Source organism: Hippocampus comes, unplaced genomic scaffold (genome assembly GCF_001891065.2).
Source record: "Hippocampus comes isolate QL1 unplaced genomic scaffold, H_comes_QL1_v1.1 scaffold197, whole genome shotgun sequence".
Classification (NCBI taxonomy): domain Eukaryota; kingdom Metazoa; phylum Chordata; class Actinopteri; order Syngnathiformes; family Syngnathidae; genus Hippocampus; species Hippocampus comes.
The window spans coordinates 56,490-70,559 of record NW_017804750.1 but is presented as its reverse complement, the minus strand read 5'-3'; the positions used below and the strand labels follow the sequence as shown (position 1 = coordinate 70,559).

At 46.8% G+C, this 14,070-nt stretch overlaps 2 protein-coding genes across 8 annotated transcripts in view; one reads left to right on the top strand and one right to left on the bottom strand.

Annotated features, from left to right (window-relative positions):
• The window catches only part of dbn1 (drebrin 1), a 43,083-nt gene extending 35,961 nt beyond the window's left edge, over window positions 1-7,122 (top strand). For 4 of the 7 annotated variants that reach the window (XM_019867402.1, XM_019867491.1, XM_019867057.1 and 1 more), the window contains 9 exons: window positions 117-268; window positions 374-431; window positions 657-713; window positions 806-926; window positions 1,593-1,721; window positions 2,518-2,640; window positions 2,743-3,167; window positions 3,672-3,771; window positions 4,331-7,122. In XM_019867402.1, coding sequence (XP_019722961.1) covers window positions 117-268; window positions 374-431; window positions 657-713; window positions 806-926; window positions 1,593-1,721; window positions 2,518-2,640; window positions 2,743-3,167; window positions 3,672-3,771; window positions 4,331-4,389 — 1,224 coding nt within the window. In that variant the 3' untranslated portion in view covers window positions 4,390-7,122. The remainder of the gene's footprint in view (window positions 1-116; window positions 269-373; window positions 432-656; window positions 714-805; window positions 927-1,592; window positions 1,722-2,517; window positions 2,641-2,742; window positions 3,168-3,671; window positions 3,772-4,330) is intronic. The other 3 variants (XM_019867228.1, XM_019867150.1, XM_019867312.1) reach the window with 2 other exon arrangements.
• Window positions 7,123-8,430: 1,308 nt separating this feature from the next.
• prr7 (proline rich 7 (synaptic)) lies at window positions 8,431-11,661 on the bottom strand. Its single transcript, XM_019867610.1, has 2 exons — window positions 10,923-11,661; window positions 8,431-9,155 (listed from the first exon to the last, which is right to left on the bottom strand). The coding sequence occupies exons 1-2, from the start codon at window positions 11,284-11,286 to the stop codon at window positions 8,641-8,643; spliced, it is 879 nt and encodes a 292-aa protein (XP_019723169.1). The 5' UTR covers window positions 11,287-11,661; the 3' UTR covers window positions 8,431-8,640.
• Between the last annotated feature and the right edge of the window lie 2,409 nt (window positions 11,662-14,070).

Sequence of the window (14,070 nt, the reverse complement as noted above, 5' to 3'; positions counted from 1 at the left end):
GGTTGAGCAAACCTAGAGGGGAAAAATAAAAAAAAACAAAACAACAACAAAAAAAAAAAAACATCCCAACAATAATGCTGCCGACAGGCTGTGAAAAGGTTTTTTTGGGTGTCCAGCGCGAGGAGGAGCTGAGGAAGGAGGAGGAGAGGAAGAAGCTGGCCGAGGAGCGTCAGCGCTTTGAGGAGGAGCGGATGGAGCTGGAGAGGAAGGAGCAGGAGAACCGAGAGCGGCGGTACCGCGAGCGAGAGAGGCAGATCGAAGAGCACAGGTGACCTTGGTGACGCCCAAATTCCGTCAAAATAAGAGTCTCATATTTCAAATCGAAAGCGCCTAATCCAAATCCATCACGTGATTTGGTTCGGTACGTGCTTAGGAAGAAGATGCAAGAGGAAGAGGAGGCCAAAGACAGACTGCAGACCCAGACCACCTTAGTAAGTGTCTCGGCTTCTCGGGTATGCGGCCTCGTCAACCTCGCGGTTGGAGCCGGAAAGTGAACGCAAGCTTATCGGAAATCAAACTTGAGCCTTCTTCGTGTTGCCGTAACTATGCGACGCCTCTTGAGGTTGAAACACGGCACAGTTTCGCACGCAACCTCAAGTTCGGCCCGTCATTATTCATCGAAGGAAAAGAAACGAATGAACTTGTGAATTTCGCAGCCCGCAGAGCTCAGCATCGATGACCTCAGCCTGGACAAGAAAGAGTCTGAAGTGGAGGTATGCTGAAACTATTTTTGTTTGTTTTTTTTTTCTTTTTTTTCATCCCACCAAACATGCAATTAAAATCAATCTCTCCATCCCGCTTACATGTTCAGGAGGCGAAGGCCATCATCGCTCAGCGGTCCGGAAACCCTCGCGAGTTCTTCAAGCAGAAGGAACGAGCCATGACCATCAGCGTCGACACCTCGCCCGTCACCATCCACCGGGCCGGTGAGTCACATGATGCACTTGAAGACAATTTACAGCACACTTTTCAGTCTTTTCTATAGTCCGGCTGAAACCGGACGGTTTCACCTCACCACTCTGACAGTGGTGACTTCCTTGGTGGAGGTAATAGGATGTGAGAGAACCGGTTCAATGTTCTGTTGGGTCTCCCGATACTTGGTGCAGGGTGTCTTGTGTGGAACGAGGCCCTGATCTCGCTCGGAAAAATGTGTTTCTATGACAACAGCATGATAGGTTGTCGAGTGGCCAATTTTTCTTTGATTTTTTATGTTTTTTACACTGCGCTTTATTCTTGCTGCAAGTTGTTTATTTATTTATTATTATTATTTTTTTGGGGAGGCGATTGACAAAACAAAAGAAGCAGCTGCGTTTAATTTCTTGCATGCGGTCTGCACTGTCGGCGTGTGCAAGTTCACTAACCTCGTCTTCTTTTCTCTTTCTTTTCCCTCTTGGATTTCTTTTCTGTCTGTTTAACCCCAACCATTCATTTTTTTCTTTTTTTTTTACTTTCTTCACAACGGCATCCTGTTATTTTTTTTTTTCCCCCCTTTCCTTCTCATGTCGTCTTTCTTCCTTGGTTGCGTTGCTCGTTGTCTTCGTCGCCCGTGCGTGGGTGGGTGTGTCTACTTTTTCCGACCCCCCCACCGCCAGGCCGCTTGGACAGCCCTTTCTTGAGGCAGCAGCACAGTCCCAGCAGCCCCACTTCGACTCCCCCGCCCAGGGGTGTGTCGCCCCTGCGCGGCGCCACCGCGCCGCACGCACGGACGCACCGCGCCGCCGGTAGGTACAGCGCGTTCTTCCCCGACGCAGCAACGGAAGGGTGTAACCGACCTGAAAAGCGGAGAGCTGTCTCCAGGTGAAAAACGAACCAATGCGAAGCTTCAGATTTGGGTTTTACCATGGAGACTATTTAGAGACGGGGCCCAAAATGAAGAAAAATCATCAAGCCGTCCGCAGGTGAAATGCAGCTTCAGATTTGAGGTTCGCCTGTAAAAATGTATACTCGTTAGAGGCGTGAACAAGCAATTGTCATATTTGGATTTTGCCGCCTGCGCAGACTTCATTGACACTAATTACAGCTGTGAAAATCAACCAAGAGTGAAACTGGGAGAGGATTATCACCCAAAGTTTGATTTAGCTTTGCCAAATGAATGTCCAGACTCGGACTCGACGGAGCGCTTCACTTTCTTGAAACTTTGACCCAACTATTATATCCTAAAAAGCAATCATTTACCCAAAAAAAAAGTATGTAAATGTTTTGGTTTATTCCCTTTGCTTGATTTCTCGGCCCTCCTAAACGACAACGTCCGTTTTGAATCCCATCCTGCACAAACTCTCTGGCACACACGCGCACGACGTGTACGCGATGCATCTTTGCTTACCTGTGAGTGTGTCACTGATTGCATGTCCTGGCCTTGCTTTGCTAGCGCAGTATGAGTCGTCTCGTCCGAAAAGCTTTTCTTGGTGTTCGGTGGGGTTGAAATCGAGGTTCGAGTCGCATCTTTTTTTGTTTTGGTCGCACTTTTAAGCTTGTCTGATGAAGTGTCGTGTGCCGTTGTGCCCCCTGCCCCCACAGGGGAGAACGACGAGCAAGCGAGCGGGGAGCGCAACATGGCCGCCGTGTCTCCCATCCCCAAAATCGTCACCACGCCCATCAAGGAGGAGGCCAACATGGAGCTCGATGGCGTTTCCGAATGGGGTGATTTGAACTTTCAAATTTGAACAATCAAGGGAGAAATAGTGTCCGTTGCCATGGAAACGATCTGCACCTTGAGCATATCGTTGCGGATTTGCCCCTCAGAGCCAAAGCAGGAGCAGAAAGCTTCGGTCCAGGACTCCAGCGCCGCCTCCAAGCCCGTGCAGAGCGTGGCCCCGCAGGCCCGCGAGCCCGCCCCCTTCTCCACGTGGGATTCAACCACGGACGACCTGGTGGACGTGTGGGACGCCGCCCCCCCGGCCGAGCCCTCCCGCGCCTCCTCCGATGCGCTGGACCTGATGGGCGATCTCGCCGCCGCCGGCGACGTCCGCTCGCAGCCGCTCCTCAGCTTCGACGACATGATGGACGGCGGCGTGTGCTCGGCCGCCGAGGACGACCCCGCCAGCCTGGTCGACGTCAGCGCCTCGGAGCCCATGACGCTCAGCTACCAGCACGCGTTGCAACACGCCGCCGGCGACGGTCAGATGCTCATGACCAACGGGGAGATGCTGATGAAGGAAGCAACTCAGGTATCAAATAGTTGCAGCATAATGGCAAGATTATGGCTAAACTATCAAAATGATTGAGTTGTAATTTTACAAAAAAAAGTGCAAACTTCGTAAGATTTTTTTTTTTTTTTTTTAATTGTAATGTTAAAATGAAAATGTCGGAAGAAGATCTATTTTTTCCATGTTGTCATTTCCCAATGCCCATTGGCGCCACAAATAGTTGCAGCATAATGGCAAGATTATGGCTAAACTATCAAAATGATTGAGTTGTAATTTTACAAAAAAAAGTGCAAACTTCGTAAGATTTTTTTTATTATTTTTTTTTAATTGTAATGTTAAAATGAAAATGTCAGGAGAAGATCTATTTTTTTCCATGTTGTCGTTTCCCAATGCTCATTGGCGCCGTCCACAGGACTGGACTGGAACAACATTGAGTGCGTCACGATTGACTTTTTGCAGACGTCTGTTCCTCGCCTTCATATTTCACATTGTCAAGAATTCCTGTCCTCGCTTCTGTCGTCACAGGCAAGTGAGGGCTACTTCAGCCAATCGCAGGAAGAGGAATTCGGCCAATCGGAGGAGGGCTCGGCAAAACCCGCACCCGTCCTTTATAACAAGCCACCAGGTCAGTCTGCGTTTTCCAGAAATGGCGTCTTAGTTTCTAGTTGTCATCATCTCAGGATAGTAGTAATAATAATCAGAATAGATGATTGCCATTGTGCCTTTTCTGAAAATGTCTCTTCCGGTTTCTGATTGGCTAAAACAGCCTTCCCTTCTCTTACTCTCTGTAATATTCTGGGATAACTCCACTTCAAAATCTGTGTTTTTTGTTTTTGGCAATGGTTTGAGCTTGCCCCACTGCAAACAAATTGCACCAGGTCAGTCTGCGTTTTCCAGAAATGGCGTCTTTAGTTTCTAGTTGTCATCATCTCAGGATAGTAATAATAATAATCAGAGTAGATTATTGCCATTGTGCCTTTTTTGAAAATGTCTCTTCCGGTTTCTGATTGGCTAAAACAGCCTTCCCTTCTCTTACTCACTGTAATATTCTGGGATAACTCCACTTCAAAATCAGTTGTTTTTTTTTTTTTTGGGGTTTTTTTTTGGCAATGGTTTGCGCTTGCGCCACTGCAAAAAAAATTGATAACGTAGCATCTGACTGTTGTCGCGTGGTGTTTTTGTAGAGATTGACATCACATGCTGGGATGCCGACCCCGTGGCCGACGACGACGACGATGACTAGCCGGCTGGGCAATCCCGACGACCGAAAGGCCGGAAATGAGGAAGTGCGCTTCGTAAAAAGAAACCCATTTTTCTAGGAAAAAAAAATGTAAAAATGCAAAGAGACAAACGAAAAAAGTCTGGAATGAAAGCAACTGTTTTTTTTCTTTTTTGTTGTTTTGTTTTTGAGGAAATAACAGTAGCCAAACGAGTGGGGTTTCGCTATAATTTTTTTGCAAATGTGTTTGTTTCTTTATTTATTTCTTTTTTTTTTTGCGCTACGCAGATGTAATAACCGGGATGTTACTGAGATAGCTCAGTGCTATGGAAAGCTGTTTGAGCATTTATTCACGATCCGCTTTTCAGTTCCACATACTACGCCTTTTCCTCACTAGCAAGACGATTTGTTTCTTCCTAGTAACATTTTTTTCCACTACTAGTATGACTCTTAACGTATCTGCACTCGTAAAACTACGATGCCCGACGAGTTGGCATGTGACACACACACACACACACCCGAGTAGACTCAAGGTAGGGCCCAACCCTACTATTTGCCAGAATTGTCCAACAAGTGTTCAGACATGTCATGCGGTAGTGGAAAAAATGTAAATAGTAAGACGCAGTTGCTCTACTAGCGCTCCCAATTAGCCATTTCAGCATTTAGTCAATATCCATCTCCAGGTTTGTGTACTAGTACACCTTTTGTCCTCACCAGTAAGACACTTCGGCTACTAGTAAAATGACGGTGTTCCACTTCTAGTGCCACTTTTGATTGACTATTACCGATTTGGTCCATCTACTTCGACACTCTTTTATCATTCAGTGCACAAGTTAGGATAACTGGTGAGTCATTTTTTGCCCACTGCCGCCTTCCACTACTGTACGACATTTCTGCACACTAGTGCAAGTGCAGGTTACACTGAGGCCCAACTGCACTAGTAGACAGCCATGTGCTCGTTGGCGCGAGTAGCAATGTTATTTAGTTCCACTAGCTAACATCTACAAAGGTTCTACTAGCATAGTTGTGCCTCGTAACATGTCCTTAATTGCATGGCAAAGTTGTGCGATTAGTGTGCAGAAATATCATTAAGAAAACAAAATATCACTAGCAAACCAGTTGGTCTACTAGTGCAGTGAATTGTCTTACTCGTGGGGACAAAGAGGGCACTAGAAGATGAACCTCAAGGAAACCAAGGATGCGGTCTCTGTTCTTACTAGCGGTCTTTGTTCTTACTAGCCAAACAACTTTGTTGACGACTACGTTACGAGCGGCACGTTCGTTGACAACTGCCTGCTACTAGTATTCGATTCATTCTACTAGCGCTTCATGCTAATGTTGTTTGAGCATTTATTTGATACCGAATAAATCGTCTTCAGCTGCCTTTCTTCTCATTTTGTCCGAGTCGCTTAATCTTGTGTCTAGTCATCCCAGAGGCTAAATATTTATTCATCGCATCAAAAGCAAAATATTTTTTCAATTGACTTTTTGTGGGGGATTTTTTTTGCGGGGTGGGGAGGGGGGCTGAGAAAGAGATTTAAGTGTCTCAATTTAGTTTTTGGAGCGCTTTTCTCTTGTCGCAGTGTCTGACTCAATTGCGTACCTTTGCCCCGTTTTTTTTTGTTGTTTTTTTGGGATGAATTTACAGATGCAAAAAAAAAAAAAGGCATCCCGATGATTCTACTGTAGATATTTTTCCAGGTTTTTAGAAGAGTTTTCTTTTCAAAGGCAATGAACATGTTGCACAGTCATGAAAAAAAGTAGTTTGGATATGTTGATTTGGATTTGATCACGTCATTAAATGGAGGAACTAACTTAAAAAAAACTGAAATGGAGTTCTAAATTGCGCGTGCACTTAGTTGAAAGTGTAAGCGACTAACCTTGAGAAACCAAATATCGGGGAAATGAAAATAGTTTACATTTTGAGCTTTACAAACATTTGGTCCTCCCAAGAAAATTCACGCAAAGGAATATTTAGCCACACTGAAAATTTCTTCCTGATAATTTTCTTTTCCATGTGGCACCAATACTCTTTTAGAGGATCAAATTGACATTCAGGACATTTTTTGAATATTGGCGACAACGTTGTAGTCTGTTTTTGGCTGTATATTCCTTGTAGAAAATTGAAACTCTAGGCAATAATAATAAATAATAATACGTGTACATGCGTGCGTGACATCATTTGGCTCATTATGACGCTCATATGAACATCACTTCATAAGTTTGCAACTTTTACTTTGCTGTGTTCGTTCATTGGATTTTTTTTTTTTTTTTACTGAGTTCTCAAAAGTATTTAAAAAATGATTTTTGGAAAGTTGCTTTTCTAACATGAAAAAAAAGTTGTAATCTTTTGAGTAAGGGTTTACATACACAAAAGATAAACATAATTTTGACTTTGTGATTTGAGTGTTTTAAAATCTGCTGATGAAAAGAGATGCTTTTGGCCAATAATGAGTTGAGAGTCAAATCAGAATTTGAATTGAAACTGCTTGGGTTGTCCTGAGAAGATGCCTTTAATCACGCGCATACAAACACACACACACGCGCGCTTGTCACTCTTGTTTTGCTCTATTTTGAACGGTTGAAGCCGCTGCTAGTTCTCATGTGATCATTCATCCACGCTCTTTGACTCCTTGCTTAACAACATAATCGATTTAACATAAACGAAACGTACAGTAGACGTCATGGTTTCCATTTGTCACGATCTGTTCTTGAAAATGTCCGATGCATTCAAATTAAACTTGTTTTCTAAAGGTGCAACGTGTCTGTTTCTTTTTGTTGTTGTTTTTTTTTGGGGGGTGGCGAGCGGATACTCTTTTGTTTTGTGATTACTTATTTTCTGGCCAATCAGATTTCAGCTTCGATGTGTTGCCATGCACGTTATTTCGTCCAATCCGCGAGTGTCAACCACACACATATACGCTCACACCGTTATTCATCGCAGGTTCTTTTAGCCAATCAGATTGTCTCTGCTTACCGGTGACGAGTTTTCCGTCCCCTTATTGGTTCAGATACGTGTGAGCCCTCTGATTGGTTGAACTCCATGTACACCGAAGTTTGACTTACAATGGACGACGGGGTCAGACCATGAATAAATATTCACCACCGAGATGCACTTTTCAATAAAAATATTATAAAATAGACTTTATGAAGCTAGGTCAACCAAAACTGCTTTGCTGAGTGACTTGTCTCAATCCAGATTTTTTTTTGTATGGAAGTCACCGTAGACATTCACAGACAGACGAAGCCTCCGAATTCACAGCTGTGGTGAGTACGATGTGATTTGTTGATCTAAAGTTTGTATATATTGATCAAAATGACTTGTGAATTTATTGAAGTGTAGATGATGTTTAGGGTTTGTAACACGTGACGGTGGTGGTGCGACGAACAGGTAGCTAGCCATGGACGTGTGCTGTTGGGAGAGCCAACGTAGCCCAGAGTTGTAGATTTCCACAAGTACTTGTTGAGTCGAATCCATATTAAGATTTATTCCTGTTTTAAAATCCGGGGCCTTGGTCTTTTATTTCCCAACACCGGTTTCTGCATATATATTTAGGTTTAAAATACACTCCCATCATTAGTGACTCATCACCCCCCCCCCCCCACACCGTTACCTGGTGGCGACCAATCTTAATTCAGGAAGAGCAGTCTGAATTGGCCTCTTTATCTACAAATGACTTTTATTTTCCCCAATATTGGAAATTTGACGTTACAAAGACTTGCTGAACATGGAAGTGGTGCGAGTGCTCCAACGCGGGGGGGTCGCCTGGCGGAGAACACGCAGCTCCCAGGCGCCATGGCAACGGCAGCTCGGCACAATAAAGACGTTCTGGATGAAATGGACTCGGTTTGAGTCAGTTAGCATCCTCCGTGCCTCGAGAGTGTGTGCTCGCAAGGACAGTAGTTCTCAAATGGGGGTCCGGGTACCCTGAGGGGTCCGCGAGCTCATGAGTCGCAGGTGAGCTGTTGTAGCCTATCCCCAACTATTTTATTCATTCCATTCATTTTGACGTTTTGCTTGCCGCAGCCTTAAAGCTGGGCTTGCTCAAGTATTTTTCTGTTTTGATTTCTATTAACAAAAGGCGTAGATATAAGATTTAAGATTCATGTTATTTAACTTAAATGTTATCTTAAAACCTTGAGGTTTCTTATATTTTTGGCTTTTTTTTTTTCAAGATTCTAAGCAACTACCAATTAGGGATTTTCGCTCTTGATGGCAGGGTTCGGCACGTAAATTCCCCCTTGTGAGGGGTCCCCGGACCCAAAAAGGGGATCCTAAACGGCTGTGCTCCGTCCCAACAGGGAGAATGCGGCGGGGAGACCACAAGTGCGCTCCAGTCTTCGTGTCCCGTGGCCCCGAATCCCCCCGGAGAACCCGACCTGGAGTCCTTGCGCCCGGCCTCCGTCGCGTCCAGTCCTGATGTCGCGGCGGGGCATTGTTGCCGTGGCGACGCCCGGCGGCACCGGGTCGTACGGGTTGAACGGCTTCAAGTCCACGTTGGAGAGGAAGTGGCCCAGCGAGTCCCAGCGTTGCGATGAAGGCAAACGGATGAGCGAGGAGTAACCCCGCTCGGGGAAAACGCACGATGACGACTGCGGCGGGGGCTTGCGTGTCTCCGGACTCGGGTCCCGCTGGTCCCGGCGGGGCGGGGGCGCCGCCCGAAGCGCGGCGTGTTTCAAGTAGCCGCCGCCCACTCTCGGTTCTACCAGGACCTCGGCGTATGGCGGCGGAGGATCCTCCATTAGCACCGCCTCCTCATAACAGGGCGGGTTCTCAAGAAGATCTGCTTCTGGAACACCGAGACAATCAAGTACGTCGTTACGTTTCACTAAACCACCAAAGTTTTTTTTTTTTCCTTTCTCCCATACACCGATAGAAGCAGAGCTTAATTTGAGTCAACTTCCTACTCTGTTAATTTTCATCTTTAATGACCGGCGAGCCACTTTTGGGTTTTCCAAATCCTGCAGAGTCATGATTCCGCGAGCCGAGTCATCCATTTGCCATTAGTCAGCTCATTAGCGGCATTCCCCGCGTGTCATCAATTACCTTGAAAAACGCCGGCAAATGTCTTTGTACTCAGCAGAGGACGAGAACAACAACGCTATAGAAATCAGCGCTCCGCGCCCACACGCCGCACCTCGGCATCGCGGCGTGCCGTTTGTTGCTGGCACGGCGCTGCCGTATTTATATCCGACCTTGGCGTTTGAAAGGCGGGCAAGCATCTGTTTTGTTGAACGGTTGCCATGGATGCGCTGGATGGGGTCGTATTTATGGATGCGCGTGCGCCTCCGCTGCACCGCGGCGCTCGGGCAAAATACCGCGCGAGAGCTTATTGTTTCGCTATCCCGCTTCGTCGCGGCGGCACCTTCAATGTGATGTCATTGAAGGTGACTGACTTGGAAGAAACGAGAAATTGTGAAGCTTCAGATTTGGGGTGGGGTGGTTGACCGTGAAGACGAACGACAGCTATCCCGGTTAGCGGTGTCAACGGCATGAAAAGCGAAAAACCAGTTTTCCGCTTTTCATGTTGACTTCACCATCAACGTGTGTACTGGTCGTGGAATTTTCATAACTTTTTTAAACACTTTTCATCGTCAGAGGTGCAGCCAACAGGAGATCTGGCGGGCTGTCTGAAAACGGAATAAACAACAATCAAGAACGGCAAAGACATTTTGCATTTGAATCTAAAGCTGTGGGTTTTGTCGATGACACAGTAAAGACGACGGGTCTTCGAGGTTTTTGGCATCACCCGTATGAAAGCCACAATGCCGTCTGTGGGTGAAAAACAAGCAATTGCGAGTTTTACGATTTGGGTTTTGTCCGCAAAGATTTACAATTACAGTAGCTTGTCGGTTGAGTATAGCTGCAAAAAAAACTAAACAAAACAAAAGGTCAGCCAAAAATGTGTCCGGAATGAAGTCTCAATGGAGCTGTTAAAAAGCGCTCTTGGCTCAGGTTCAGCTGCTTCTTCCTTTTGAGTCCTCGCGCTGCCCGGATACCGACACCTCTTCATCAGTCTCACTCCGGCGCCACCTTGCTTCTTTTCGGCTTTTATTTACTGGCGCCACTGGCTGACGCTGATGCTCTCTTCTCTTTTTTTTTTTTTTTTTTTTCCAATTGTAAGCTTTGGGCATCCCATAAAGGCACCAAATGGAAGAGAAGGTGGATTCTTGAGATGTTTTGGAATAGGTGAAGAAGAAACGAATGAAGTCGTCGTAAGAAAAGAAAGGAAAGAAAAAAAAATCACATCTGAGCTGAGGGAGGTCAGGCAGGAAGGCAGAAAAGTAAATCTAAGCAAAGGAGGCAAAGGATGTCCAGCATGCACGAAACTTCGGATTTGGGTTTTTGTCATGGAAAAGACATTTATTCTGGCAACGGGTCTAAAACCGCAGAGCTACCTATCGGTGAAAAACGCTTCAGATTTGGGCCGCGTTTATGCTAGCGATGGGTGTAACCGGCATGGAAACCAGAGCGTTGCCCAAAGGTGAAAAACAGACAACGGTGAAACTTCAAACGATGAATCTAAAACTGACAGAAGCCAATTCCAAGCACTTACCCGGAACGCTAACCCAGTTTGCTTCCGGCAAGGGATGAGAAACCTGAAGTGGAACCGGCGGCGGGTCGCGTGGCATCTGCTGCTGGGGCGGCGGCACCGGCGGCGCCGGCGCTATCGTCATGGGCATTGCCACCGGTGCCGGCGACGCCTGCGCAAGCGGCGCAAAGGCCGGGACGGCAGTGCATCCCGGCGTCTCCGTCTCCACCGTCCGGAGACAGCGTTCCCTCAGGCGAGCGTCGCCGCGGCGCTTGAGCCGGCGCTGCAGGACGCTGCAGAAACAGCACAGCATGACCACCAGGGCCCACACCAGCCAGAAGCCGGCGAAGCAAGCCAGGAAGGTGGACGTGCCCCGGGACATCACCATGGCGGGGGGGAGGGCGGAGAGGGGGCGGGACGGGGAGGCTGGAGGCGGGGCTCGACAACTCAACGCCGGGACGTGTTAAATGACAGCCATGAATGTCAATGAAATCTCGCCAGCTCGTCCCCTCCTCAAACGGCGGCCAAAGTCGTCGGGCTCCGAGGTCACGTCGTGTCTTTCACACGACGCTCGACACCCAGCCGACATCCATTCATTGTCGAGAGAGTCCAACGGAATGCGAGGCGCTGAAGGAAGCCATTCTTCGGGCATTCATCCACTCGGCGGTGCCTTCGAGACTGCGGGATGACCCGAGTCAGTCATGGGGGGTGGGGCAAATTCTTCCACCTCACACCCCGGCGGGATGCTTTGGCCTCGTGCGGATCTACAGAAAGACGCACAGAAGACGGACGCGGAGTAGAAAAGAAATTGTGAGTTTCTTTCTAGTGAAAAACAAACAATGGTGAAGATTCGGATTTGCCAAGCGGATATTGATTTATGCCACGGATCTACCAACTGGGGGTGGGAAAATACTGCAGCACTGTTCATGGGGGCAACACGAGCAATTGTAAAGATTCATACTTGGTTTGTGCCTGGAACAACTTGGACTTATTCTCATCGGAGTTGCAACCAGCACCGATGAGTGAAACTCGTCCAAACCGCAGCGCCTCACAATTGCTTGTTTTTCACCTGGAGACAATTCTTCACTTTTGGTTTTCCCGCATACTGGACATCCGATTTTTCACAGGGGAAAAACTCCAATTTCTAGCCTCGCAATGACCAGTTTTTTCATATTGGTTCGACTTTGAGCTGGAATGAACATCGTCTTGGCAGGCAAAACCCCAAATAAGAAGTTTCCCCACATCCGATGGGTCACAATGGCTTGTTTTTCACCCAGAAAAGGCTCTCCCGTGATTATTACAAACAAAGCTTGTGGTAGCAGAGCAGAGAAGATGTTTGGAAATAAATACAAACGGCTTTTGTTTCCATGGCGACGCAATATCAACAGAAGCGAGGGTTTTATTATTTCCACGCAACGAACGTGACATTTTATTTCCTGGAATGCCTGCGACCGCCGCCGTATATTCAGAGAAAACGCCGCGGCGTCTGGACACTTGTACAGACAACGTTCTTAGAAAAAGAAAAAGAAAAAAAAACGTTGGGAACGGGAAATCCTGCAGGTTGCCTGCCATCATCTTCGCTCAAACTGGTGTGGCGTCTTTATGTGTCTCGGATGGGAGGACTCGTCCGAAACAATAGTCTTGATGCATTGTTTTTTTTTTGTTTGTTTTTTTTTGTAATAGCGGGACATAATGGCTGATTTTGCATGCCTGAAAACAGCATCTTGTGAGGCAACCTGAGCAGCAGCTGGCAAGTGTGTCAACTTGAAAACATGGACGATGCGGGTGTACCTAATGAAGTGACCTCTGAGTCGGAATTGATTTGGACAGATTTACTTTTTTTTTTTTTTTTAACTCCTCTCAAATAAGTCAAGAACGGGCCATCGAGTGTCCCTTTACATTAGCAAATAAAACCACCAAAGAAGACATTCTGGGTAAAAAAAAAAATAAATAAATTCTGATGACATTATGAATGTCTATGTTGGACACTTAGAAGTTAATTTTTTGGATTTTTCATAAGCAGTCTCATTTGAAACCCGGGGTCCGAGAGTGAAACAGCTGAGAAACTCGATGCCATATATATATATATATATTTTTTTTTTTTTTAACTGTAGTCACTGAGGAAACAAGCGTCTTTCCCCCTGCAAAACTGTGGACAACACTCGTACCTACACACATTTTTTTTAAAGGCGGAATTGAGCCAACTTCAACCTCGTTGAAACAGAAGCATTTCCATTTTCGACACACGGGCTGCGAAAGTCAGCCTTTTTTCTATTGACACGCGAGATACATCACGTCTATCACGTCTCTCAGGATGCGCACAGCAAAACAAAACGCCGATGGAAGGAAGTCACGTTCGGCTTCTTTCGAACCGGCGCGATTCTTACGGAACAACAAGGCGCTCCAAACAAAATGCAACGGCAGTCTTCTGATATTTGGCCGGTCAACGCACCTTTTTTTTTTTGTTTGTTTGTTTCCCCCGAAACGTGTCAGCGAGCCATCCCCGTGTCGTGCCGCGCTCGTCAAGGTTGAAAATGAGGAGGCGCAGACGTGCTCGCCTCTTTGCTTCCCTCCTGCCGCTCCTCCTCCGGCGAGAGCCTCTTTTCTCTCTCTCTCTCTCTCTCTCTCTCTCTCTCTCTCTCTCTCTCTCTCTCTCTCTCTCTCTCTCTCTCTGCTTCGTGACGCCGTCTTTCCGTACGGACGACGGGAATACTGATGGAGCCGATGGGGGGGTTTTCCAGGGACGCACTGTTTGGCGAGTACCAGACACAGTTGGGGGTTTATGAGCTTCCGCCCTAGCCACGCCCCCTCCATCCCCCACCCCACCCCCGGCAGTGGGATATTGCTATTTTTGTGATACCCCGATGTTTATTATTGAATACGACGCAGATGGGAACTTGGATTAATATGAAAGAGCGTTTACGTGCCTTGGTGGCCTGCTGCTATTTTGGTTAGCAACGGTCGCAATTGGAGTTCTGATTGGTACATCGCCTTTTGTTGTGTGTATGTGTGTGTGGGGGGGGGGGTATTTTCTCAAGCGTGTGAAAAGTGAAACAAGTATCAAAGCAAGACAGCTGCCCATGAGTGGAACGCGGGCCACTGCGAAGCTTCGGATGTGGTTTTCCTCATACACGTTCAAGATGTAAACGGCCCTTCGCTGACAGTCGTTGTC